The following is a 27,142-nucleotide window of genomic DNA, read 5'->3' as shown; positions in this document are numbered from 1 at the left end:
AACACGGAAAATATGTAGTCGCCGCCCAATGCTTAGTGTCAAGTAATGACATGTATTATAGTTCACATAATTCTCTTATTTCAATTTCTTATTACTGCTACTCTAGTTTTAGATGGAAGACGTCTGTCAGCATACAGGTCCTTGCCCAATGATGTTGCTCTGCTGAACCACTGATCCTCTCATTCCAGTTTGGCCCAGAAAAGAGTGAACCAAGAAGTAACAGGCCTTAGAATTCATTAATGGCAAAAGTAGTTAGAAATGGGTCTCGTGAAATCTCTGCCTTTTTCAAATCATTTACATCCAAGGATTGTGTTAAGGGTTTCTTTTTTTTTTTTTCAGTCATAAGACATCTCCCAAGTGTTCCTGCAAGAAAGAAAGATTTGTAGCCTAGTACCAGAATAATATCGGGACAACTGGTAAAATTTGAGTAAGACTGTATCAATATTAATTTCCCAATTTTGTTAAATGAACAGTAGTTACGCAAGAGAATGACCTTATTTATAAGAAATACACTGAAATATAATATTAATACTGAAATATTTAGAGGGTAAAATGAAGTCACACATGCAGACTAAAAAAAGAAGATCTGTATCTTAGTGTCTGTTCACAATTAGATCATTAGATCATTAGACCGGGAGTTAAGCATTTCTGCTCGTAGAGAAATAAGCAGGTTCATCGCCAAAATCAGCGCCAGGTGAAAACCTCAAAGTTGTGCATGTTTATCAAGGATAGATAGAAAAAAAGATACATAGAAAGAAGACAGATACAAAAGTAACAGATGGCAAAGCACAGGTATAAAGGAGTCTGACAAGCTGTGCTCTTGTGTTAGCTCATGGAGAAATGAGCACTGACTGCAACTCTAATCCCCTGATTTAAAATTTAATCCTTTGATCGAGCATGGATGCTTGTTCAAGTGTGAATGACTTTGAAAACAACAGGAATGAGAATTAGGTGTAAAATTATTTTTCTGTAGTCTTCTTCCAAAAGTACAGAGAACAGTAATACTTCCACAGCACTTGCTGTGTGTTTTTTTCTCACTGCTGGCCTCCCCGAGGGGCAAGTGCTGCATCTCAAGCTACATTTTATCCTCCACGGGCCCCAGACCTGAGCATTACATGACTGGCTCTTGAGCCCTGTGTACGTCAATGTCTCTTCACAAACGTCTTTGCTCTCCTGAGAAGGACTAAAGTCATTCAATCACTCATCTATCAAATGTCCCTGGTTTCAAGAAGTTGCTGAGTAAGAGAGGCACAGAAATGAGCGTGAAGGTTTGGAGTGGAGGGAACAGAAGTCTGGAGAATAAAAGGTTCACACTCACGTCAAGGTGGGGAAGGGTGGGAGTTGATACTAGATGGACAAGAAGAAACTCTGGATGCCATTCATGATAGAGTTCAGATTTTATCAAGAGGCCCAGGGCATCTCAACCTCTACTTTCTGCATCAACTTCTATCCCACCAAAAAAAAAAAAAAAAAAAGACAAAACAAAACCACTCACAATCTCAGAAAAACCAAAGGTGGCAGTCATACAGATATACATTATTAATATTAGGAACCAACTGACTTAGTTTCTTATTACCTGTTCTGATTACCCCCAAAAACCCAATGCTACAATCTCTAAATCTTCAAATGACCATGTAAAATAGATATCATTGTTCCCACTTTACAGGTGGGCAAATGGGGGCTCAGAAAAAGTGATGGAAGAGGAAAATTACCAGAGCAAGTACTTAAACCAACATCCACTTGGCTCTAAAGACTTGCTACAGGGTTCCACTGAATTCCTGCTCTACAGATAACGAAACGTTTTCCACCCTCAAAGCTGCTCTCTAACTAGAGCCAACATGAGGACCAGAGGCTTCCATGACCCGACCCAAGTATCAAGCTTACGCACGCCACGTCAGAACTCGAACTTGGGCCTCTGCCCCTGGTCCAGGGGACTCTGCGACCATTGCATTCTGCCTTCTGTTGGAACATCTTAAAAAGAATTAAGCGTGCCACTGCAAACCCTAGTGATAAGAGTAAAACGTGGAAACGGGCTCTTAGGTTATGAGAGTATTAGAGAGGACGAAGGGGAGGGTAAAGCTTTGTAGGCTGAGAGATGAGGAATAAACATATTTCATGAAAAATGGTTGTAAAAGTGGTAAGGAAACACCCACCCCAGATTGGCCATTGATAACACGTGAGAGCAGACAAGAGAAGGTGGAGGAAATGCTGAAGGTTAAAAGGGGAGGGAGGAGGGCCCTGCACAGTGACAGTGGCATCCGGTTTGATGTGTGTGGGATAAGGAATGTTATGAGTATTGACAGTGGATCAAAAGGCCAAGCTACATATGGTACCACAGGAAACAGCAGAATAAAGGTTTACATTAAAAGGTGTGAGAGTGAAAGGAAAGTGACAGGTGTAATGCTACAGGTAGAAAACTGAAAATCACACGTATCTTCTATTCCCGGGCCTGGAACCTAGCAGAGAGCAATCGGTATTCACTGAATGTTGGTAAAGACGATCTTTTTCGATTTAAGTCAAACAGTAAGTCCACTAATGGCCATCGGGTAAAACCATTCAGCGAATGGCGACAGTGCAATCAAGCCTGCTGCGGCACAGGAGTTATGAGGCTGGCAAAGTGTATCTGGTTCTTGCTTTAGAGCTTTACTTGTGACTCTGTATTCGATGAATTAATTTTGGCAATGGCTTTCCACGTTCCACCTTTGGACTGTTCTCATGTTTCCACTTCATACTGAGATTTTTGAAAAAGTACTTACACGCAATTGTACAACAAAATTAAAATATTTTCCACTGATACAAATTACAGTGAAAGCGCTTATCAGATTTCTAAAGGCTATGAAAGTATTCTAGTACCTTATATACCTTGATGTTCTCATTCTGTAACACTTCCTTTGAACATTTGATACAGATCATGAAGCCAAACTTATGGGGAAAAAAACTTTGTTTTTCAAGGAGATCAAATGAGAAAAAGACCAAAAAAAAAAAAAAAAAGAGAGAGAGAGAGAGAGAGGCAGATCTAGTTAAAGAAATGTGAACAGAAAAAGGTATACTGTACCTGTAGTCCCAATATATAAATCAGTGTCTTGTTTGTGATGGACAACGGGCCCAGAATATGTGCCACTTGGACTCTTGGGATGGAGCAGTAAAATGGTACAAAGAGAGCAAACACAGGTGCCAGGCTATGCAAACAAATAAAAAAAAAATCACTATGGTATAATGCTCAATTTACAACACCAACGGCAAATGTATATCTGAAGTAACACTGCTTATCGTTTTATTTCAGTCTGAAAGCATGATCTTAGATACACAAGTTGGTTTCTATATGTACAACACATCCAAAATAATTTGTACATATATATAATATTTTATGAGAACTCTAACTATCTAATCTTTGTTAACTCTCCCAAAGCTATTGCAAAGTAGTGGTTTGGCATCTACTAATGAACTATCAGCACTGTGAGAAAATGTAAAGCTGATGCTACGTTTTCTTTTCATGAATGATTTGAAATCTGATGAAAGAAACGGGACAAACCAAAATCAAGAAGTGTTACAATTCATCATGGTAAAATGCAAAATCTTCATGTCAGACTTTGTCCAATAATTACATTTTACTGTAGCACTTGACAAGGCTCGCGCTCTTGTCCTCCCTTTCTCAAATATCTTCCTGATTTTGTCTTAAACTCTGCTTCTTGCTGGTTTACCCATGATTTCTTCCACTTCTCTTCTACCTTCTCCAGGGTTCCACTGAAGACTTTTCTCCTTGCTCTAGTCTCTCTCTGTATACTCCTAAGCCCTTCTACGCCTTCAACTAAAAAAAATGAAGTGAGTCCCTAAGCTGTCTGACTGTCCCCTCACCTTGGCTATGAAATTCGATCTGATACCTTCAACTTGACATACTCAAAAGTCACAAACGTCTTTCTACATGAAGACTTGCTTCTCTTGAATCCATCTCCTAATACTGCCAACAGTATTTTCTTCCCCCAAACACGGCTCTGACCATGTCACACCCCTGGTTAAAACCCTTCCTTCCACAGGCTCCCAGTATCCAAAGAAGAAATTCAAACATCAGCATGAACTAGCAAACCCTGTGATTCTTTCTTACCAGTGTGGTTTCCTACAACCATCCCCTTCTCCCTTCCCCTGATCTGGCCCATCCCCTCTCACCCCCTCCTTGTCCAGATGCTCCCTGGGCACCTCAGCCTCTGCTGACTACTCACTGATGCAGGTTATTCTTTCAACACAGAACTGTCGCACTTTTCTGCTTAGGAAACTCATGCTTGTGGTGCACGACAGAGCTCAGCTCCTCTCCCCAGTGATTTCTCCAACCCTCCTGGCAGTTAGCCGTTCTCCTTTGCCCTTGAAGCTACCCCAGTTTCACTGTTTGAGTGAATCAATGAATCAATTACCTGGGCACTGTGTGAGAGGCCGCAGGTCAGGTACTGGAGCTCCATCAACACCTCTAAGTAGGAAGCAGCCCCTAACCTCAAGGAACTAGCTCCAGGATTGCAAACACACATTCCTACCAGGGTAAGGCAGGAGACATGAGTGAGTCCTGTGGTTTGGACACACACTTAACACACATTCTTCATTAAACACTTGTTAATTTAATTAGCCTTTTATTTCCTCGTATTTCAGACGAGTGGCAGCACACAAAGAAATTACTGCATCATAAGAAAAATGTAAGAAATACTTTTCACTTCCACAAAGAAATGTTCTCATTACCATTTCTGTGGAAACAACAGGTCACTCTAGAACATTTTCCCATCTTTGATAGAGAATATGTTATTAAAAAATCATCCACTGTCCTTTCTACTCTTAAACAAAACAAAAAGCCAACACATGTTGAAAATGAGGTAGATGGCAGCACTCTGAAACTTTTTCTATTGGTACTTGCTGAATGAATGAATTTCTCTTTAAAATGGTAAAACCATACAACAGGATTTGTCTTTTGTTTTAAAAAGTCCCTTTTCTTGCTTTATTATTTTTAATGGGATTAAAACATACAGTTTCATAGATACACTCAAACTATCGCCTATTGGTCTCTTGGAACATGTCTTTAGGTACTCAATTTATAGAAGGTCTTCTGTTTACATTTAGCAATAAAATGTAGAGTGAAGGTATAATAAAACATCTGAAGCAGAGTTCTTACTTGAGGGTACATTTCAATGTAAACTAAGAAATATTGATAGGAATTTTAATGACCACAGTTCATATCTTACATACCAACAGAAGAAGTTTCAAAATTCCTTAGAAGTTATTCATCACTATGCAATTTTAAATGCTGACTAAATACTAAACCGCACCTACCCAATATACAAAAGCACTTATTTCAGAGCAAGGTGGTACAGGCTGCTCTGTAGAAAATTTCCACCGCTATTTCTATACACACTGAGTGTTATTAGTCACTGACCAGTCTTTCTCTTTTCCTTATTTTACGACAACATTTGTTCTTTATACTGTCAACAGTAACTCAGCTTGACCTTTTCGTATTGAGAACAGCTAACTTCTGGAAGTCCTACGTGGCTTAAGCATACAGGGCTGAAGCACAGAAAGGAATACACGATATAAGGGATTCATTCACTAATGTCACTCACATTTGTTGAGTATCCCCTATATACTCACAACTATGCTTGACAGAACAAATGAAATAGAAGCACTGAGGTCAGGTCACAAATGTCCATCTTACATTTTCTATGGAAAAAGGACAGGGACTCCACTTTTATAGTACAACTAAAGAAGTCCTGGCAACTTTCAACAATAAAAATAAGGCTTGTGAACTCATGAAACTATCTGATAGTAAACATCAACAGCATCTCAAAGGACAATTACCCTGTCACCTCTTCTTTATACATGTGATTACTCTAATACCAAAAAGAGGGGAGATCCAGTTTGCTAGAACATTTACTTTACCTGGATATCATAAAATAAAAATGCTTTACTTAACAAAAATTATTTTGAAAATTAAAAGACAAAAACCCCACCAGAATGGCTTTTCAACAAACTGAAAAACTTCTCAACAGTGTCTTCTTCAAGGCTTCTTCGATCCAATTTTTTTTTCTTTTTTCCTTTTTATTTTTTAAATTATGAAGCATGATAACATATTTACAGGAGATTTGGAAAATACAGAACAAAGTTACATATAGTTTGAAAAATTAAGATTTTTGGTTGTAGTTTAAATAGCAAACTCTCAAAAATTAATAGAGTGAATAGACAGAAAAGTAGAAGGATATAGCAGATCTGAAAAGCACTATGAACAACTCAACGTAATTAAGATCAATACAAATTTCACACAACAACAGGATACAGATTCTATTCAAGTTCCCGTAGACTATAAACCAGGAGACAATGGAACATATCCAGGGACATTAAACAAGGTTCAAAAATTTCATGGTCTAAAGGAGTCTTCAAACCAAGTTTTAAAGGAACTAGTTCTGTAAAAGTTTACCACACTGACCAATCAAATCATAAAATCTCTGTATTTCCCCCTCAGAGAACTTCTATACTAGGAGTTACCTTGGTGATCATTTAGTTCAGTACTTTTATTGTACATAGTGGCATGGAGTCCCAAAGAACTTAGGTGAGCATTACTCCGTTTGACAACGTTTCTCTACGCATCTTCAGCACGGTAGAGCTTATAATAACCTCAGTGGAATAATACACTGAGAGGCTAAAAGTCCTCAGCACTTTGACAGAATCCTGGAGAGGAAGGGTCTCTGAGGGCAGAGAGTCACAACTCCCTACCAAATGATTCAACTCTCTCAGCAACATTCCTCCAAACAGACAGCTGGTTTATGCAAGCACCTACAGAAGAGATGGATCTCCCAGGTGGCTCAGTGGGTAAAGAATCCTCCTGCCAAGGCAGGAGACTCCAGTTCGATCCCTGGGTTGGGAAGATCCCCAGGAGAAAGAAATGGCAACCCACCCCAGTATCCTTGCCTGGGAAAGCCCACGGACAGAGGAGCCTGGTGGGCTACAGCTCATGGGGTTATAGAAGAGCTGGACATGACTGAGCACACAAAAACAATGTGTGCCCTTTTTTTTTAAAAAATGATCCCAACTTTCGAGGACTGCTTTCCTAGTCTGATTGGAGAGCTGTCTCCTTTTACCCTCTGGAGTTAGGAAGAGTGACACATGCAACCCAAACCCTTTACCGTGATCAGAAGATAATGATCACATCCCCGCCAAGCCTGGACATGCTCAGTTCATTCAATCTTTTCTCCTGAGACCTGGGACCCAGAGCCCGCACCTCCCAGGCAGGCTCTAGGTCATCCATGCCTTGGCAAAATGCAGTTTCTTGAGCTCACTGAGAATGACCAGATCAGCTCTCGTATTCTGAGAGCTCTATTTCCATTAATTTAGCCTGTAAATCAGTTTGCATTTTTATATCCATGTGACACTGTTGGTTTAAACTGAGTCGATTAAAACTTGAAGGTGAATAGCACAGGTCTGTGTGCATAACAGGTGATTCTAGCTGTAAGATGCCCCCTTCAACCCCTCCCTTGTTAACATGGGTTCATGCAGTCACTGATCCAGTCGGTTGGTCTCCTGCCTAAAAACAACCAACTAATCATTATATACATGCAAAAGAGCATTTTCCTCCACTCACCACAGAAACTTCTATTTCTTTCTCACTAAGCTGCTGATAAGACACAGAATGAGTAAACTACTCCCTGCACCAAGTTTCCAGACAGAATTGGCAAAATTGACATTTTTCCCTTAAAACATGTTAACACTCATACTTCACACATAATATGGATACAACATCATCAGTAGCTATATTCCTTTTTTTCTCCCCCTGGTTAAGGTTTATTTCTTCAGTCTCTTCCAAAGAATTTTTTTTAACTTAAATCTTTATAGAAAAATTTATAAAGTTCCATAGATATCAACAACTCATAAATTCCAAGGGGTTTTTGGATAACCCTTTTCTAAAAAAAAATCACTAACAGAAAAATTTCACTTCCCATTAAAAAAAAAGTGCACACGCACACATGAGGCTAACTGATCACTACTATGCTCAGTCACAGGGTGACAGAAAAAAAAAGCCACCACCACCATAAAAGGATGTCTGGTAATCTCCCTTAAAACAACATGCAAGGTTAACCTACTTCAGTTTGGGCGAATACTGACTGCTGCCACACAGGGGCCCCAACAAGGCACTGAGAGGTAAGTAACAGATATTTTGCTTTTTTCAACAAACTCTTGTAAGTTAAGAAAAACTTTGAAAGTCTAGTTAAGGTTTAAAGTAAAGAATCTTTTCAACAAAAAGCTATAAACATTTCTAACATCAGAAATCTTATCATTAATACAGTTGAGACTCTCTGATGACTGGCAGTTCTAATAAGCTGATATTACGCAAGGTGAAGGCAGAGAATCGGGCCAGAAATACCTTTGCCAAAAAAAATAGGGCTTACTTTGTATTTCTGTGCGAACTCACAATTACAAAAGACAGTATCAAGTAATCAGCAAATACTGCCAGTATTTCAGGATACTTTATGAAGGAAAAGAACAAAGTTATTGTAGAATGGAGCATTTCTACACATAAATGTACTGTGATGAAGTTATTCAGCACAATTGAGAAGTTAGTACCTGTTACTGTTTGACCAGGGATCTATGTACATAGAAGTCTTTCCTGTATTTCTGCTACTTCTCTACTTTTATACTTTCTATTATTTCTCATGATAGAATCTCAATAGTCAAATTCTTGGAGCAAAGGGTACACTTAAAAAAAAAAAGAACTTTAATTAAAATAGATATTTTTCAGTTTACAGAAATATTTACTCTCCCACCAGTGGCAGACAGTCTGGGCTTCACTGCTTCTCTGACAACATGAGTATTTTAATTCTAAATATAAACTGTTAATCTAATAAGTGAAAAAGGAACAGCACTTTTTTGCTTTATGTTTATCTGAAGATCAGAAAGGCTAAACACAGCTCGGTATTTTCTTCCTAGAACTTCTGTATGCATAAAAAATATCACAAAACAATGAACTAGGTGCAGTGAACTGCCAATATTTATGTCCAGGTTGGGAATGGAGGTGACAGAAACTCGTAGTAACATGAAAGCTGTGCAGAGACTTCCTCTAAAGGAGGGTGTGCTTTTTGAGGGGGAGGGTCTTGCTCTAAGCATGATATAGGATAGTGGTTAAGAGCACGGGCTCTGGAGTCAGGCTTGGGCTCTCTTATTTACCAGTTGCGTGACCCTGGACACGTTGCTTCTCGGGTTTCATCTGCTTCCCTTATAAAATGGGGAGTAACCATACTGCCCAGTCCTTGGGTGTCATAATAAGTGCTATATAATATTGGTTGTCATAGAAAGCACTGGAAAACTGCCTGCTAGCCTTGGTCTCTCCTCCCTCTGCCCATTAACCCACTGAAGGATGAATCCAATAGGCAAAGTTTCCCCGCCCTACCACTTCTGTGGGCATTTTCTTCTTGAACTTGTTTCGAGATCTTTAGAGAATATTTCACATGGAGACTGAGTCTATGGATGTCCATACACCTAACTGTGCTGCTGGCTGGACTTTGCATCTGCTAGGATTTCAGTGCATGTTTTCTCTTGGGGGGTTAATTGTAGTTCTTGGACATGATGCTGCAAAGAGCACACGGCTCCAGAAAGCATCCTCACTCACTAGGCTCACATATCGTGTGAGTGGTGGGAATGCCTTTGATAAATTACTTTCAACTGGCTTCTAAGAGCTTCTCAGTAACATGACCAGTCATTTAATGGAATAAATATCAACTCAGGTCACTATGACTTTTTATTCATTTATGCTTTCCATAGGCATTGATTAGCTATCTGCAGCTGGCCAGATCTGAAACATTCTAGGGGATAAAATGAGATAAAATCGGCATCCTTTAAAAGTTTACAACTAAGAAAAGAGCTCCCCACCCAGTAAAGGAGTTTGGTAGGGATAGCAGTCTCTCTGCTATGGTTAAGGGCCTCCTGCAGCTGCTAAAAGGTCCTGGTTGTGTATATGCTAAGGATGTGTAGTATCCCCCAGTCCATACAGCTTCCCAGCCTCCCAAGAAGTTTGTAAAACACAGAGATTCAATGGCAGATGAAATACCTAACATGCTAATCCCCTGAAAAACAACAAAGGTGACAAAGATCCTTGTGGTATCTGGAAAGCTGGAACAGAGAAATAAAAATATTCTGTTAAATATCTGCAAATACTTAACAAGCCTAAGAGCCATCCTAGGTATTCACCTTCTCTTGGTGGAAATTTCAATCCAAACTGTTTTCATAGACATCCTGTTTAAGCCAGTAAAGTCTAAATTCATTTATGAAACTTTTACTTGCACTAAAATATGCTACAAATAAATTAATGAACTCCTTATTGATAGCAACTTACTCTTCTCCTTCCCTCTCTTGCCCCATCTCCCCAGCCCTTCTCTTCCCTCTGGTTCAGGGAGGTGTATGAGCTGGTATGTGTTAAAAGTTCTGAGATGTCTTCCTATTTTACTTGTTTCCTACCAGTAACATCAGATCAGGCTGGAAATAGGAGCGGGGGCTAAAATGTATTATGTTGAATGTCATTCCTGGAGCCGATCTGCCGGGAGTAAATCCTGACAGTTAACAGCTGTGTCTTGAGGCAAGACTCATAAGCGCTCTGTTCCTTGGTTTCACCACTGGCAACGGATTGGGGAAAGCTTTGTGAGAGTCGGGGAGTGAATATACCTAGGGAGCCCCGGGCACTGCCTGGGATGCAATCTATGCTGCATACTACCAGCTACTTTTATTCATCAAACACACCCTGTAGTCTAACAAAGAAACTCCGACTGAGGATCAAGAAAGCTGGGACTCTGCTACTCCTTAATGGGTATTTACTGAGCACCAGTGATGGGCCGGCTAGAGAGAACACCAAATTAACAACACAGCCCCTACTCTCAGGACTCACAGGCTAGCAGGAAACAGGAAAAACGAAACAAAACAAGAAAGTAGCAGAGATGCCAGTCCAGGCTGCAGGGCCCTGGCTAGGGCGCGCATGCTGCCAGTCTGCAGGGCGGGCGGGGCCGAGGGAGGAGAGTGCAGGACGAGTCAGGGAAGCCTCCAGGGGCAGCCGATTCTGAACAAAGGCCTGAGGAAAGAGAGCAGGAGAGGAGGATGCAGGCCGGGCCAAGGAGGTGCCAGAGAGAAGGAAGAGGACCAGAAAGGAAGACAGCTGTGAAAGAGCACAGGGTATCAGCAGCCATTCCAGCAGGGCCCGAGCTCGAGGTCACAGGCGGGAAGACGGCCAGAGATCCAGCTCAGAGGGAAGCGGGGCCCAATCACGAAGGAAATTGTGTGTCACCACAGAGAGCGTGCAGTCTGCCTGGGGCCAGAGGGCACGGTGTGAGCCGGCGCAGGCTGCAGCTACAGCTGCAGAGAGAAGAGAAGGTGGCCGAGGCCAGCAGAGCAGAGGCAGCCGCAGGCACCCAGGCGGACAGACGGACGGGCAAGGGCAGGGCGCAGGGGGGAGGGGCACAGCAGGCTGAAGGCCCAGGAACCGCTGGCTGGCAGGGCGCCTGCTTGGCCCCTGGCTTGGCACCTGTCCTTAGGGGAGGACCCCTGAGTGAGAGATCTAATCTCTCTGGGATTCCCTTTATCCATAAAATAAGGATGTGTAACGTTTGTGACTAATTTTCACGAGATAATAGAGATGAAATACACAATTTCAAACTCCCTCAGACTTTAAGGAGAAAAGGTACCTATTATTTCTGGAAACATTTTGGATTCAGGGGATAAAGGTTAATATCAGCCCTTCTTTATAAGGAGTCTTTACATATTTATATACATATATTTATGCAGTTGATTATCTTGCATATAGGTCCAGTCATGCCACACAGAAATGGTCTTTGTCTTCTTTACACTGAAAAGCATATCAGGATGGGAATTTTTTTTCTCCCAGTTCCTAAGTAATATGCCACATATTTCGAGTCCTCAGGGCTACTACCTCCTTCTGTCTTCATCTCTGAAGACCTTCATATCATTCGAGTCAGTATTCAAGTTGCCAAAAAGCCATAGGAGGAATAAATAATCAGTGAAAGGTGAAAGAAAAATAGCCAGACTATACAAAACCCCAAATGTGCAAGTGGGTGTTTAAGCAGGTAACACAGGTCAGGCACCTTTCACTTTCCCATCAGTTCCGACGTAGGTGTTTACAGAAGGTGCAGCGTCTCCATGGGGTTCAGGACACCACGGAGGCACAAAGAGGAAAGGACAGACCAGCCAATGCTGGGTTGTTTTTTGTTTCTGAAGATGCACCCCAAGCAGTGGCCTGTACCTGACCCTGGGCAGACCTACCGGGAGGCAGTCAGGACCAGACCGTGTCCTGGGGTCAGCCGCAGGGTCACCCTTCCACAGACCAGAGAAAGCAAGCGAGCTCCCCAGGAGGCAGGGAGGAGAGCTGACCTCAGACACTGACTGCAGATGACAAGACTCCTGACATACACACTCCGGGGCATTGCGGGCAGGGGGGGTTTCCTCGGAGACATGGAGGCAGCTATCAGTCTGCTTTCTGGACGGTGTTCCCTGTATATCCTCCCCCAGAATCAATCTTGGACACAGCTACCAACGCAGGACTCAAAGTTGGTTGGGGAGTAGAGTGGGGGCAACGAAACCCGAGAGCATAGGAAGATTTCTTTGACTAGGTTATCGGGTGTGGGCTGACTATCACAGTGGTTCAGAGTGGCCTGGAACAGGCACCTGGCCACGCCCGCAGAGGGAAGGAAGGTTGGGCCTGTGCTGTTCACGCCCATCCATGCCTTGGGGCTCTCTCTACAATCAGAATGACAATCAGGAATGATTCTCTGGCTCCTGTTTTGCAAGGTGGGCTTCCCTTGTGGTTCAGTGGTAAAGAATCTGCCTGCTAATGCAGGAGATGCAGGTTCGAACCCTGGGTCAGCAAGATTCCCTTGAGAAGGGCATGGCAACCCACTCCAGTGTTCTTGCCTGGGAAATCCCATGGACAGAGAAGCCTGGCGGCCTATAGTCCACAGGGTTGCAAAAGAGGCAGACATGACTCATGACTAAATTTTGCAGGGCAGTGGGGACACACAGCTGCTCGAGTGGTTTCTCACCCTGAAGCTGGTCCAAGCCCCTGACAAATACGTATAAAAATAGGGTAACTAGAGAAAGCAACAGTGATTGCTTTCTTCCATGGAGTGTGTTTGTCATCACGTGTGCTAAGTCACTTCAGTCCTGTCTGACTCTGCGGCCCCGTGGACTGCAGTCCGCCAGGCTCCTCTGTCCATGGGATTCTCCAGGCAAGAGTACTGGAGTCGGTGGCCACGCCCTCCTCCAGGGGTCTTCCTTACCCACGGACCAAGCCCGCGTCTCTTGTGTCCCCGGCATGGCAGGCAGAGATTCTCTACCACTAGCGCCACCTGGGAAGCCCGAGCATTCATCCTCAGAGGCGCCAAACAGCCTCAGCCTGCTGTCCTGAAACATCTGTGCTCGTCTATTTCCCCAAGAGACAGAATCCTTGTCTCTTTGAGTCCGGAGCCTTTCTCTGCCCACTCCTTTCCCAGGGACTTTCTTTTCCCCCAGTTAGAAATCTTTCCTCCCACTTAGAAATCTTTCCTCCATCTTAGCCCTCTTCAACAAAACAAACAAAGGACAATGTATCAACAAAAATCAAAGAATCGGATCAGACAGCACACATCATTTAACAACAGACAAATATCATTTGCATCTGCACGTCCACTCTGGGGCTCCCTGGGTTGTTTTTGAGAGTGTGCTCCAGGAACTTCCTCTCTGGTGCAGGCCACTGTGGGCACTTTGACTCAGACCATCTCGATGTGTAAACACGGTCCTGAGCAGACTTCACCTCACAGAGAAGTCACCTCTTAGCAACAATACTGTCAGCATGCTTTGACCCATTCGGTTCATTGCTAAGGCCTAAAATTAAACAAAATTACTATAAGATTAAGCCCTTCTCATTTTAAGAGTTGATGATTATTAAGCGGATACATATTAGGGGTAAAGGTGACATTTCAGGAATCTTGGAGCTAAACTCTAAAAGGCAGTATTCTAGCATTTACTAGATCTTTGAATATAATGATTTTATTCTGCTTCTGCCACAAATAAAAGCTAAGACAATAATTATCCAAGCAAGTAAGCTGAGATAGCATAAAGTATGAATCAGTACCCTGTGAAAAAAAATCACAACTGCCTCCAAGCTGGTATCCAGGGTAAATATTTCTAGAGTACAAACCACATTAGCTCTTGGACAGTTTTCTGAAACACTAATAAATGAGTTTTGAGGGGGCTTTTTATTTTTTCCTTTCTGTGGCTAGAAAGAACTCGACAGCTCATGTCAACATGTCCGGTTATGCAAAAATGAGATGATAGTGTCTTAAGAAACGCTCGCCATTCTAATTAGTAAGGAAATCAATCTACAGAAAACCACACACACAGGCCCACTCCCAAAAATGTAAGTGAAAATACTTTGGAGGATATTCATATTTTGCTGTGGAAGAACTTGCTGTTATATGTTAGGATAACAGTAAAGTCAAAAGGATTGATATTGAGTGACAGAGACAAAACTGAGACAGCCTCCTTTGCTTATTAAGAAAAACTTTCAGAGGCCTGGCACAGATGGCTGCCCTGTGGCTCCTTGGGTGGAACCTGAATAAGGACCCACACTTCCCGCAGCCCAGGTACATCTGCGCCCTCAGGGCAAGGCTTGCGAGCCTCATCCTTTCAGGTGTAAGGCACAGGGGACAGCTTAGCGACATGGCGCGTCTTTTCATCAGAAAGCTTCACAATGAAATTGTAACTATTAGAGGTTCAAGTACTCTAAGGAAAAAAGATTTAGAGTAAGCACTTCTTTGTGCTTTTCTCAAGGCAATAAAAGGACAAGCCATAGGACTTTCAAGTACAACTCAGTATATCTAACCTCAATAACACGTCAGATGCTATTGTCTTAACAATTATGAAAAATGTTTTTAAAATTCAGTCTAAAATAAACAAAGAGGTAAAGAAAGGAACGATTCGGTTATGACTAAAAGAGGAAGGGTTAGAAACAGTTGAAAGGGGCATTTGCAATGCAAAAGTGATAAAGGAGCACTATAATGCAAAGAGCAGGCAGAACCCCGGTGTGTCAATGATCTAACACCTCATTCAGACAAGAGCACAGTTCCAACATCCATTTGTTACCAGGTTTAGGTCCTCGGACATTAAAAGGTACCATGTCTGAATTTTCTGGAGGATGGAGGGGGCACTAGAAAGCCATTTTTCCTGAATAAAAGCATGGAGTAAGTCGAGGTTCACGAAAGTAATCCTGAATCCTAAAAGGATTAAAGGAAGGGACAAAATAGGGTTTCTGAGGGAATATGATAACAAATTGGGATTGCCTGACTGCCTGATACAGGAACAGGATAACAGTTCCTATGAAAGGATTTTTCTCTCAATTTGAAAAAGATAATAATGGACTAAAACTATAGCATTAATAATAACACTGGGTAAACACCACCAAAGGTACTATAATACTAGAGCTGCTGACCGATGGAATCGACCTTCCCAGAGGTTGCTGAAGGGCCAAACGCACACATTCCGAAACAGCCCACATTCCCCTTTACCTGAGAGCCCCTGGGTCAGGGCACGTGCATGTCCGCCTTGTGCAAGGGCCTTTCTCTGACTCGGGACGGGGCCTCTCTGCAGTCTCCCCTCAGGGCTCTATGACGCAGCATTCACCGGCCTGGCCTCAACCTGGGAAGGTGCCTCTCCTGGAACGACTTCTGCTGGAAGAACCGGCCGCCCGCTCCGGGGCGGCTAGGCCACGTGTGCCCCGGCTGTCTGTGCACAGGTGAGGACGGCCCTGACACCTCGACCACCCTGAAACCACAGACTCTCGGTTCTTGAGAGGCAGCGTAGAGTGGCTTGCCACTGCCGAGCGCTGGACGGGGTAGGAGGCTGGAAGCCAGCGGGGGAGGGAGAAGAATCCAGCACGTCCTCTACCTTCTCTGAGAGGGGTCACCTTGAGGGCAGAGTAGGCAGGTGCTGGCCACACCTGGCTGCCAGGGCGGCTGGGAGGGGTCTTCCAGATCGGACTTAAAGCAGGCACCCAGCAACAATTCAGGCCTGAATCTGAATAAAGAACACTCGGGCGAGCTCTGAAACGCAGGTCAGAGGACAAGCTTTGGCAAGAAGAGCTGAACTGTAAATTTTTACTCACATTAAAAGGAAGTATTTACCTATTTACTCATTTCATAAGTTAATTCATGTTCGGTGTTGAAATTGAGAAGGTATGAATGGAACTCAAAATTTACTTGTACAAAATGATGTGCTAGCCTCTGTATCCATGCATGGATGTGTGTGTAAACAGCTGCTTTTCTTCTTTCCAAAGTGGCCTGATGTGTAATCCACTTTCTCTACTTAACATTATTCCCTGTCTGGAAACAGGCATCTATGTAGCCATTTTCAGTGGCCGTGTCCTGTCATATTCCACTATAGGGCCATAAACTAACCAATTCCCTAATGATGGATGTCTGACTTGGTTGCAAACTGTCACACTTAAAATTTGACACTGTTTTAAACATCTTTTCCTTAGGATAAAATATTCTGAAAACATTGCCTTGTGTGTTTCATCCATCAAAAAACATTTATTTTTGATGGATGCTACTGGATGCCGTATTTCATTCAGTGAAGCAGTTGGCCATGCTTTTACAACTGGTGGGCAGTGACACATTCTCAGAGTCAGTGTAACTCTCCTAACCTCTACAACCATTATTATTCATATGGAGAATTAGCAGACTCCACAGTGTTGTGTTTTTTCCCTACCGTGTATTTCAAAGGCAGTTCCCAGGAACCTGCTTTGGAAGAGTCCTCAAAATAAAATTTAAATGTTGAGATTTTCAGAAAAAATTTTTTCCACAAAAATTCAAAAACTAAAAGTAGCTCTTGATGCCTGTTCCTGCAACCCATGCCTGGAATTTCTACCTCTCTATGTCCAGACTCAGTTTCTGCAAAGTTGCTTTTCATACTAATGGATAAAGTTTCTTCTGTTTTTATTTCATAATTGCAATTCCACGATTTCCCCTTTGAGAATCACTCCATTCCACCCCCCTACCCCCCCCCCCAAACACACAAAATATAAACCCCATACTTACTGGGTGGGTTTTGTTTGGAGTTTTAATTCATCAATAACTCCATTTATTTTTTTATTATTTTCTTCTATTTTGGGGGTGGGGGCAAACTCAGTTCTTTTCTAGCTTCTTGAGTTATATATTTAACTTAGCTACTTTCAATTTTTTAAGAAATAAATGCCTTCAAGGCTTTGCATCAATCTTGGGTTAACTCTTTAGCTGTGCTCCACACCACCGTTTTATAATATTTTTGTCCTTTAGTTGTAAGAACTTCAAAATCTGCATTGTGATTTCTTAACCCATAAGTTCCTTAGAAAAATATATTTCTTTCTTATTTTAGAAAAATATATTTCTAGAATCCAAACTGATTCTTTACCTTACTTTTTATTCCTAGTTTAGTCATACTGTACTACTCACAGGGAATGTGAGCTGCTGTTGTGCTATGTTGTGTTAGTCACTTAGTCATGTCTGACTCTTTGTGGACCCATGGACTGTAGCCCACCAGGCTCCTCTGTCCATGGGATTCTCCAGGCAAGAATAAAGGGCTGAACCCAGGTCTCCTGCACTGCAGGTGGATTCTTCACCACCTGAGCCACCAGGGAAGTCCTTACTCACAAGGAATGTGAGCTGCTTGCTAATGATATTCTGAGACTTTGGAGACACGTCTTCATAACCGAGTAAAAGGTCAAACTCGCAAAGAATTCCAATGTGCTCTAAGCACAAATTTTGCTAGTATTTAAGTCTTGTTGGGTTAATCTTCTCCTTTTTACCTATCATATTGTAATAAAAATGTGTTAAACTATCCTATTACAGTTGTGGATTTGACAATTTCTCGTTTAAATTCTGTCAAATTTTGCTGTTACATGTAAAATTCATCATAATTTTTATGTCCTTGAACTAGTCCTTTGACCTTGTGTAGTGAATTTTTTTGTTTCTATTAATATTGATTGTGCTTTGAATTCTGTTTTTTTCTGATGTTAATATTGCTAGTCTAGCTTTCCATTGGTGGATTCTTTACCACTGAGCTACCAGTATATAGCTGGATTTTTAAAAATCCAAACTGATAGTCTCTATCTTTCAAGAGGTGAGTTCAATGGTGGCTCAGATGGTAAAGAATGTGCCTGCAATGCAAGAGACTAGAGTTTGATTCCCTGGGTCAGGAAGATCCGCTGGAGAAGGGAATGGCTACTTACTCCAGTATTTTTGCCTGGAGAATTCCGGACAGAGGAGCCTGGTGGGCTATAATCCACAGGGTCACAAAGAGTCAGACACGACTGAGCGACTAACACTTTCACTTTCAACTTTTTGGGGCTTCTCTGGTGGCTCAGATGGTAAACAATCTGCCTACAACACAGGAGACCTGGTTCGATCTCCTGGGTCGGAAAGATCTGCTGGAGAAGGGAATGGCTACCACTCCAGTCAGAAGATCTGCTGGAGAAGGGAAGGGCTACCACTCCAATATTTTTTTTTAATTTGTTTTTAATTGAAGGATAATCGCTTTACAATGTTGTGTTAGTTTCTGCCATACACCAACATGAATCAGCCATGGGGTGGGTGTGTGTCTGTGTGTATTCCCTCCCTCTGGAACCTCCCTCCCACCCCTCTAGTTGTCACAGAGCCCTGGTTTGAGTTCCCTGAGTCATACACCAAATTCTACTCTAGTATTCTTGCCTGGAGAATCCCATGGACAGAAGAGCCTGGCGGGCTACAGTTCACAGGGTCTCAAAGAGTCAGACACGACTAACACTTCCAGGTCAACGTATTTAAATTTTCTTTCTTTTTTTTTCTTTTTTTAATTTGTTGTGACACATTTCCTTTCTTCTTCTTTTGTTTTTTCTACCTGCCATTTTCATCCTTTGCTTTTTCCCAGAGTCTCCTTTTCTGTCTTCCCTTGATTAATAAAAAGTTTATTTCCTTTTTTGCTCCCATTTGCTTCAGGTTGTAGTCCTATATTTTCATGATTAACCTATCAACACTGTAGGTAATACACACCTATGACATTAGTACAGTCCTCTCGGAACCTCCTTGTTCTGTCGGTATCGCTGTTTTTAAGATTGTTACAGAGCTTCCACTTCATTTAATACAGCAGTTGGAGATGCAGATGTCTAGTCAGTGTTTCCTTGCCTGGAGAATCCCAGGGATGGGGGAGCCTGGTGGGCTGCCATCTATGGGGTCGCACAGAGTCGGACACGACTGACGTGACTCAGCAGCAGCAGCAGCAGCAGTCAGTGTTTTAATAAGGCTAGAAACAGAGTTCTTCCCTTTAACATACAGTACCATCATTACTAGATATATTGACTTTTCCCTCAATTACAGTGACTTTCAGATGAGATTTTATGCATAGAGACCTACCACAAAATTATTTTCCTTCTAAAAATAACTTTACAGGGGACTTTCCTGGCAGTCCAGTGGTTAAGTTTCTGCACTTCCAATGTAGGGGGGCTTGAGTTCAATTCCTGGTCGGGGAACTAAGATCCCACATGCCATGTAGTATGGCCATAAAAAAAGAAAAATCTTCACGGAATTTATTCCTCTGCTGTTTTTTAGTTTTATGAAGTTCCTCCTCATATATGGATTTTTATTGTAGGAGTTTTTCACTCTCCATATTAGACATTATTTATAATAAGAAAAGAGGTAGAAATAATCCAGGTATTCATCAAGGGTGTAGGGAAGCAAATTATGCATTACTGCTGGAACACCAGAATACGTATTAAGTGTCTACATAAGATCTACACATATGACAAAGAAAGACATAGAATACCCTGATACAAGAACACAGTACATGAACAAAACAGAACACAGAATACCACGTGTGTAATTTTTCCTACTGTTTGCACATGAGAGAATGCACACTGCACACATCAGTGGGGCACCTGCAGAATGATACACTTTAACACTAATTTAAAATTCTCCCCTCAAAACACTTTTTTCTTTCTCTTTTTGTTTCTTTTTCTTCTTTTTTTTTTTGTTGCTGTTTTTGTCATGGTTGTCGTGGTCATGGTCTTCTTCTTTCCTTAAAGAAAACCTAACTTTCAGTTCCGAACAAAGGCCTTAGCTTGTTTCTCATAATTTTTGGGTTAACACAAATTAGACCACTGTGGTAAGTTCGTATTTCACTACATAAATGTGTGACTGATTCCATTTCCTGGCAGTGATATGCCTTTGACAAAAAAAAAAAAAGTCCAACTGATATTCAATTTAAAAGCAAAGTTTTACTTTTTCTGAAGTGTGGGGTGCTTTACGTGATTTTACCAGATAATGATCCAAAAAAACAAAGGGGAAATTTCTGCCTAAAAAGTTAGTGCACTCCCTTGTCACAAAAACACATTTGCCCTATTTAAATGGTTCTATTTCCTTTGCCAGAGCTTTGCCAAAACAACCAAATTTTAAGAGTAAAAACATAAATTTCAGTCTCTGCTCCTCCTGTTACAATATAGTATGTAACTACATAACATACAGATTTTTGAAAATTATATAAATTTTGACATTTTAAGTTAGATCTCAAGGAGTCAGTTTATATCACTTTTAGTCAAATATGCTTTCTGTTTTATTTATATTTTAAAACTTTTAAAATTTAAAAAAAAAAAATTTTTTTTTTTTTTTGGCTTCACTGCTCAACATGTGGGATCTTAGTCCCCCAACCAGGAATGGAACCTGTTCTCCTTGCATTAAAGCTCTAGGTCTTAACCACTGGAAGTCCCTAAAAATGCCGCAATTTTTTTTTTTTGATTGTCAGTCTTTATTTTAATGTTTGTCTTTAAAGCTATAAATTTCCCTATAATCAGAACTTTTAGTTGTATCCCACAAATTGGTGGCACTAGTGGTGAAGAACCTGCCTGCCAATGCAGGAGATTTAAGAGAATGCTTTTAATAAAACATGCCCTTCTTGGTTTTTTTTAGCGACCCTGAACAACACTGATGGATATAAAAATGGACAATTTTACTACACCCTCTGCAGCTTCTCTGGAAAGCGACTGTGATCTCTATGCCCACCACCAGACAGCCAGGATCCTCATGCCACTGCATTACAGCATCGTCTTCGTAATTGGGCTTGTGGGAAACTTACTGGCCTTGATTGTCATTATTCAAAACAGGAAAAAAATCAACTCGACCACTCTATATTCAACCAATTTGGTGATTTCGGATATACTTTTTACCACGGCTCTGCCCACACGGATAGCCTACTACGCATTGGGCTTTGACTGGAGAATCGGCGATGCCCTGTGTAGGATAACCGCTCTTGTGTTTTACATCAACACGTACGCAGGTGTGAACTTCATGACCTGCCTGAGCATTGACCGGTTCTTTGCTGTGGTGCACCCCCTGCGGTACAATAAGATAAAAAGAATTGAACACGCAAAATGTATCTGCATATTTGTCTGGATTCTGGTATTTGCTCAAACACTCCCGCTACTCATAAACCCTATGTCAAAACAGGAGGCTGAAAGGACTACATGCATGGAATATCCAAACTTTGAGGAAACCAAATCCCTCCCCTGGATTCTGCTTGGTGCCTGTTTCATAGGATACGTACTTCCACTTGTCATTATTCTTATCTGCTATTCTCAAATCTGTTGCAAGCTCTTTAAAACTGCCAAACAGAACCCGCTAACTGAGAAATCGGGGGTCAACAAAAAGGCTCTCAACACAATTATTTTTATAATTGTTGTGTTTGTTGTATGCTTCACGCCTTATCATGTTGCAATTATTCAACACATGATCAAGAAGCTTCGTCTTCCTGGTCTCCTGGAATGTAGCCAAAGACATTCATTCCAGATATCTCTGCACTTTACAGTATGTCTGATGAACTTCAACTGCTGCATGGACCCTTTTATATATTTTTTTGCATGTAAAGGGTACAAGAGAAAGGTCATGAAGATGTTGAAACGTCAAGTCAGTGTATCAATTTCCAGCGCTGTGAGATCAGCCCCTGAAGAAAACTCACGTGAAATGACAGAAACTCAAATGATGATACATTCCAAGTCTTTAAATGGAAAGTAAAAAGGAAAGGAGTCTTGGATTTATACCAAAGTAGAATGTATGCTGAACTTTGCAAGACTTTTCTTATAACAAGTGTTAGACTTCCAATTCGGATTCTTTTGAATTCCTTTCACTGGGCACTATTTCTCACCTCCAACTTGGAAGTTGTACACTCAAGAACAACATTCAGCAAAATTCTTATTTGTAAATGAAATAGTATACCTTTAAAAGGGAGGGTATTTTAATAAGTCTCAGTGTAAAAAGAAAAGTTTTGTGTTAACAAAAAACTAAATCATTAATGTTCCTCACCAATAATTCAAAAAAAGAGAAAAGACTATAAAAATTGTATATTGCCAGTGTAGAAATGTTAATATTGTAATATTCCCTCTCTCTTTTTTTTTTGTACATTTCAATTCATGTTTCTTTCCATCTTAGACTTTACCCCCTTGATAATAACCACTTTTTTTTTTCAGAGTCATAAATTTTCATCTCAAGAAACTTGGTTTTGAATAAAGAGCTAGATGCTACAAAATTATGAGTATGTCCTTCAATGCTCACTGTGAACTTGCAGCAAAAGTTACAGGGAAGAGGAAACTAGCAGTAGGCAGATTTTGGAGCAAAGCTTTATGACGATGGTGGTGATGAAGGCAATGAAAGCTCTTCCCAAGCAGCCAGCACAGGGTTCAAGGGCCACTGCCCAGGAACATGACAAAGACCTCATATGGAAAGAGGGTCCACTTGCTGAATGCTTCTTGAGAGTTAAAAAAATATGTATGTATGCAAATAGGCTTGGCTTTTCTTGGGTCCCTAGGGGATGGTATCTTATTTATACAGAAGTTGGCAGTACCCTGTATCTGTATTTCAGTGGGCTGGTTACCAGGAAGGGTACAGAGGATGAGCAGTGGGGGTGTAATTGTGGCTTGCCTTATTAAGATGGAGAGTAAAATGGAAAATCATGAACTTCAAATCACCAGGATTCTTTACAACATTATCACTGTTTAGTCACTAAGTCATGGTCTGACTCTTGTGACCAAATAGAAATACCTCTGTGTAACCTGGGTTCAATTCCTGGGTCAGGAAGATTCCCTGGAGAAGAGAATGGCAACCCACTCCAGTATTCTTGCCTGGAGAATCCCATGGACAGTAGCCCACCAGGCTCCTCTGTCCACGGGGCTGCACAGAGTCAGACACGACTGAGCGACTTAACACTTTCTTTACAAGTAGCACGGCCTCCCCAAGTACAGTAACCCATCTGCCAGCTCAGATATGCTTTAGTGGATCCCTCAACTACCTCAAGATAGTACCTATGTTAGCAATGACTCCATATTTGATAACTCAACTAAAGAAATGAAATGGTATATGATGGATCATACTTAAAATTTTTATTAGGCTTTATATCCTGGAAATATTTTCTTTTGAAGGAAAGGATTTTCCTTACTCACTTTCAGATTTTATCCTGTAAGAAAACTAATCTTAATGGTCAATTCAATACCATTTACTGTGTACTTTCAGATTTGTATTGTGTTAATTTCACAGATAGCTTAAAGCCATTCTAAAAACACCCATTGGTCTTTGTGACACCTTATGGAGATAGATGACCGCATGGATAGAAGCCAGGAACTTAGGGCTTTTCCTTCATCTATAAACTTTTCCAGGTGAAGAAGAAAAAGGGCAAAATACTACATTTTATGCAAGGTGGCACTTATGCAGATGTTTGAGTTTGACTCCCAAAGAGAAACCACGTGAAAGTCGCTAAATGAAAACTAGAAACAAAAGCTTTCTGAATTTCAGAGCATCTTTACAAGTTGCATGACTGTGTTCCAGCACAGACTACTGTGTGTATGAGCCAACATGCTGCTTCGTAGTAGATGAGAGAGCCCTCTTTGTGCTAACAGGGTCAGTTCTTAAGAGCCTTCAAACAAGACAGTAAATATCTATGTCACTTGACAAAGGAATAACATGCTTTTTTCACAACAGTCTTCTGCCTCCTCCTTCCACTATACCACAAGCCTATATAAACGATTTTATCCAATGATCAGGAGCCATACTGCCAAAACAGTAAACTTTAAACCTACCTCCAATTAATCTTTTTTAAAAAGGTCTGTACTCTAATCAAACTCAGTTCTTTGTTGTCCTCTGAAAGGACCTTACTGCCCATTTCATTCACGAAGCCATGGTTCCTACATGGCCTTGGAGCACCCTCACACTGTCTTGTATTATTAGTTGGCTTCGGGTTTATTTCCCATGCATTTCCCTTGGGAGCAGGTAACCTTGGAAAACAGGGTCAATGATGTATAATATTTGTATTCTGTTACAGAAAAATAGGAGGTGGCCTTATATCTCACACATTATTTGAAAATCACAACCTGTAAGTCCTTCTACATTGACCAGGTGATACATTATTAACAATTTTAAATAATAACAGGGAGGTAGGAAGAAAACATCTAAGAAAGCTGATAGCTACAAGGCAGCTAACCGTATTTCCTCTTCCACAATTTTATTTTTATTTCTAAAAGGATCATTTGGTTAATTAAAAAAAAAAACCTCTCAAAGCTACTTAGCTTGAATCAGTACAAACACGTAGACTCTTCAGTGACAGTACAGGAGGGTACAGAATAGTAAAGGTTAGATTCTAGAAATGACATCAGGTATACATGAAGAGTGCAACTGGTCCAGGAATTAGGTAATGTCTTCCTTTTCACAATCTGTGAAACAGGATGAACAGACTGTATTGCCCACGCTTTATAAAGAAATCCAAATTCAGGAAAGGAACCTGGTAAATTAAGAGACAGGGAGCAATAGGAATGTAACTCTAACTTCATGTCTCAGTCATAAAAAGAACTGAATCACCCAGACTCAGAGAAAAAGTATGAGAAGGCAGGTTTAATTATAGGCCAGCAGGTTAGCCAACCCTTATACAGGACAAATAACCAAGAATAGAAGACTACAAGCTCCGGCTGTGAGTTCCCCGAGGATGAGGGTGTTGTAGGTTATACACACAGCACCCAGTACACAGCCTGGCTCAAAGAAGCCTCTCAAATACCCATCTAATTGAATAGCACCTGTTTTGTACTAACAAAATACTAAAGCCCTATTGAGAGATCCCCCAAATTCTTAATTTTTTCGGGAAATGAAAAAGAAGTTACATATGCTAGAGAATATATAATTGTGTAATTGAAGACAGGGCCTCTCAAAGACACTGCAATTTAAAGCAGATATATTAAAGAACAGAACTAATTTCCCAAGAGGCCAGTTCATATTTAGTTATAGAAATATGTTCTGCTTGAAAACAACTTTAGATTTCAAGAGGCAAGGGCAGTGACTCCTACTGATCACTAAAAAGTACCAGACAATCTTAAAAGAGGAAGCATGGCTCTTAAATAAACTTTTAAAATGGTCTATTTTGGTCACTCTTAGCCCACTGTAATTTGTTATTCTTTGCAAAGCTAAAAACATCTGCTCATTGGACTATTCAGATAACAGTGAAAAAATGAAGAGCTGATCTGGCAACAACACAGCCCATGTTTTAGAATCTGGGGGCGACTAGATGCACTCAGGAGAACTGATGTCACGAGCAGTTTGCTTTACATTAAACCCTGAAGAACTGGTCACTTAAAAAGTGATCCTCAGATTTCTATTCAACTGCAAGCTCAATTAGCTGAGAAGGAACAACTGCTGACTATTTCCTACATGCTGCTTTCAAGTACCTGGCAGGCAGTACCTCCCTTAATCCTCACTACTTTATGGGGTGGGTAGAACTTTATCTGGGGCTTCCCACGTGGCTCAGTGGTAAAGAATCCTCCTGCCAGTGCAGGAGACAGGGGTTTCAATCCCTGGGTAAGGAAGATCCCTTGGAGGAGGAAATGGCTACCCACCCCAGTGTTCTTGCCTGGAAAATCCCATGGACAGAGGAGCCTGGCGGGCTACAGTCCACAGGGTCGCAAAGAGTTGAACATGACCGAGTGACTGAGCACACACCTAACTTTATTTTGCTGATGAGGAGACTGGAGCGCCAGGCCATGGAGACGTGGAGCTGGGAGCTCGATCCAAACCCTCTGGCCCCAGGGTAGTGCAACTTTCACCATCTACAGAATTATGTTCATTAAGAGACAGCTCCATTCCTCCACTTCCTGTGGCTTCCTGGGCCTTGGACACGTCCCAACACCATGTCAGACCTTCAGCTCATCTTCTTTCCCTGTGGGAGCACCCTAATTTCTCTGCTTCTCAAGCTCCATTCCCTCAGTCCCACACCCGATCATGATCTCTCATCCATGGTATTTGGCCAGTAAGCCCTGCTTTCATTTCTCCTCCAGAACTCACTCTTGCCCATCTTTTCTTTGCCCTAAATCAGCATCCTAGGCTGGATGCTGGCATCACACACCTAAATGACTACAACATCTTGCCCACTGCTCCCCTCACCTGGAGCCAGACACTTCAGCCTTCCTTTCAGGTGCTGTACTCGAAGTCAGCAGATTAATAACGAAAACCACGCTAAACAACCCCTAACAGTCACATGGCATGAAACTCTAAGGCTTTATATATATTCAAGCCGACAATAATTCTTCAAGGCTGGCCCCACTGCTACTGCTGCTGCTGCTGCTGCTGCTGCTGCTGCTGCTGCTATGTCGCTTCTGTTGTGTCTGACTCTGTGCGACCCCATAGACGGCAGCCCGCCAGGCTCCCCTGTCCCTGGGATTCTCCAGGCAAGAACACTGGAGTGGGTTGCCATTTCCTTCTCCAATGCATGCATGCATGCTAAGTCGCTCTGACTCTGTGTGACCCTATGGACAGCAGCCAGCCAGGCTCCTCCGTCCCTGGGATTCTCCAGGCAAGAACACTGGCATGGGTTGCCATGTCCTTCTCCGATCCATGCATGCATGCATGCTTAGTTGCTTCTGACTCTGTGACCCTATGGACAGCAGCCCACCAGGCTCCTCTGTCCACGGGATTCTCCAGGCAAGAATACTGGAGTGGGTTGCCATTGCCTTCTCCCGGTCCCATCACTATCACTGTTTTATAGATGAGGAAATTATGCCCCAGAGAAGTTCAGTCAATTGCCCAAAGCCACACAGCTAGCAAGCAGGGGAGACAGGCTC

The 27,142-nt window shown here is 41.7% G+C and overlaps 2 protein-coding genes across 5 annotated transcripts in view; one reads left to right on the top strand and one right to left on the bottom strand.

Moving 5' to 3' along the window:
- Window positions 1–27,142, bottom strand: part of UBAC2 (UBA domain containing 2) — a 170,834-nt gene that overhangs the window by 62,765 nt on the left and 80,927 nt on the right. For both annotated transcript variants that reach the window (XM_069601942.1, XM_069601941.1), the window contains one exon: window positions 3,056–3,179. In XM_069601942.1, the coding sequence (XP_069458043.1) occupies window positions 3,056–3,179 (124 nt within the window). The remainder of the gene's footprint in view (window positions 1–3,055; window positions 3,180–27,142) is intronic.
- On the top strand, window positions 7,619–22,578 carry GPR183 (G protein-coupled receptor 183). Of its 3 annotated transcripts, XR_011259513.1 has the most exons (3): window positions 7,619–8,163; window positions 15,643–15,787; window positions 20,967–22,578. XR_011259513.1 is itself a non-coding variant. In XM_069601940.1 (2 exons), the coding sequence occupies exon 2, from the start codon at window positions 20,985–20,987 to the stop codon at window positions 22,065–22,067; it is 1,083 nt and encodes a 360-aa protein (XP_069458041.1). In that variant the 5' UTR covers window positions 8,095–8,163; window positions 20,967–20,984; the 3' UTR covers window positions 22,068–22,578. The 3 variants fall into 3 exon arrangements, 2 of the variants coding, with proteins under 2 accessions (XP_069458041.1, XP_069458039.1); XM_069601940.1 differs by lacking the exon at window positions 15,643–15,787 and having other exon boundaries at window positions 8,095–8,163; XM_069601938.1 differs by lacking the exon at window positions 7,619–8,163 and having other exon boundaries at window positions 15,696–15,787.

The sequence above is a fragment of the Ovis canadensis genome, chromosome 10 (assembly GCF_042477335.2).
Source record: "Ovis canadensis isolate MfBH-ARS-UI-01 breed Bighorn chromosome 10, ARS-UI_OviCan_v2, whole genome shotgun sequence".
NCBI classification, from domain to species: domain Eukaryota; kingdom Metazoa; phylum Chordata; class Mammalia; order Artiodactyla; family Bovidae; genus Ovis; species Ovis canadensis.
Note: the sequence above shows the minus strand (reverse complement) of the source record. Positions and strands in the feature narration are given on the sequence as shown.